This window comes from Microtus oregoni, unplaced genomic scaffold (assembly GCF_018167655.1).
Source record: "Microtus oregoni isolate MIOR12 unplaced genomic scaffold, Mior012 000025F_ref0000491, whole genome shotgun sequence".
NCBI lineage: Eukaryota > Metazoa > Chordata > Mammalia > Rodentia > Cricetidae > Microtus > Microtus oregoni.
This window is the reverse complement of record NW_024543084.1, coordinates 17,671,394-17,672,790: the sequence shown is the minus strand read 5'-3', so window position 1 is coordinate 17,672,790 and position 1,397 is coordinate 17,671,394. Positions and strand designations below refer to the sequence as shown.

Sequence of the window (1,397 nt, the reverse complement as noted above, 5' to 3'; positions counted from 1 at the left end):
GGGGGAAAGGGTTTGTTTGGCTTACACTTCCCCATCACTGTTCATCACTGAAGAGACAGGACAGGAGCTCAAACAGAGCAGGAACCTGGAGGCAGGAGCTGATGCAGAAGCCATGGAGGGGAACTACTTACTGGCTTGCTCCCCATGGCTTTTTCAGTCTGCTTTCTAATAGAACCCTGGACCACCCGCCCAGGGGTGGCCTCACCCACAAGGGGCTGGGTCCTCCCCCATCAATCACTAATTAGAAAAGGCTTGCCTACAGCCAAATTTTTTCTTGTTTCTTTCTTTAAATATTTATTTATTTTTATTGATTTTATTTTATTTTATTTTTATTTTTTTGGAGTGAAAGATCATGATTTTATTGTCTTCATAACAAGGTCAGCTTAGAACTGGATCACTTGGCCCTTTCTCTTCTTATCACCACCCAGTTCAAAATGCTTGCATCTCTTAATAGCCAGCATCCTCTTAGATCTGCAGTTGGGCTCCACACATTCCAGTCTCAGCACAATCTTCTTTGTAGTTTTTGCCTTTTTGCGGAAAATAGGCTTAGTCTGCCCACCATAGCCACTCTGTTTCCTGTCGTAATGCCGCTTTCCCTGGGCATACAAAGAATCTTTGCCCTTCTTGTACTGGGTCACTTTGTGGGGTTGGTGTTTGCCACATTTCTTGCAGAATGTACGGCAGGTCTTAGGAACGTTCACCATGTTGGCGGGTGCGATATCGGCACAGAAAGAAAGAGGGAAAGCCAGCAACGGAAGTTTATCTTTATTGATTTTATTGATTTTATTTTTCTCTGCTCCTCTCCCTGCCTATCCCCTCCCCTTTGACCCTCTTCCGTGGTCCCCATGCTCCCAATTTACTCAGGAGATCTTGTCTTTTTCTACTTCCCATGTAGATTAGATCTATGTATGTCCCTCTTAGGGTCCTCATTGTTGTCTAGGTTCTCTGGGATTGTGATTTGTAGGCTAGTTTTCTTTGCTGTGTGTTTAAAAACCACTTTTGAGTCAGTACATATGATAATTGTCTTCCTAGGTCTGGGTTACCTCACTCAATATAATGTTTTCTAGCTCCTTCCATTTGCCTGTAAATTTCAAGATGTTAGTTATTTTTTTCTGCTGTGTAGTACTCTATTGTGTAAATGTACCACATTTTCCTTATCCACTCTTCGGTTGAGGGGCATTTAGGCTGTTTCCAGGTTCTGGCTATGACAAACAAAGTTACTATGAACATAGTTGAGCACATGTCCTTGTATCAATATTGAGCATCCTTTGGATATATACCCAAATGTGGTATTGCTGGGCCTTGAGGAAGGTTGTTTCCTAATTTTCTGAGAAATCACCATACAGATATTCCAAGGGGTACAGCCAGATCTTATGGAAGCATTTTGTTAAATGAGG

The 1,397-nt window shown here is 42.4% G+C and overlaps 1 protein-coding gene across 1 annotated transcript; it reads right to left on the bottom strand.

Annotated features, from left to right (window-relative positions):
- Positions 1-356: 356 nt before the first annotated feature.
- Positions 357-704, bottom strand: LOC121463100 (60S ribosomal protein L36a-like). The gene has a single exon (XM_041675169.1). It carries the CDS (start codon positions 702-704, stop codon positions 384-386), a length of 321 nt encoding a protein of 106 aa, XP_041531103.1. The 3' UTR covers positions 357-383.
- Between the last annotated feature and the right edge of the window lie 693 nt (positions 705-1,397).

Bases quoted from the DNA above. Each gene is read 5' to 3' on its own strand.
- LOC121463100 (XM_041675169.1), bottom strand. From the start codon at position 704: ATGGTGAACGTTCCTAAGACCTGCCGTACATTCTGCAAGAAATGTGGC.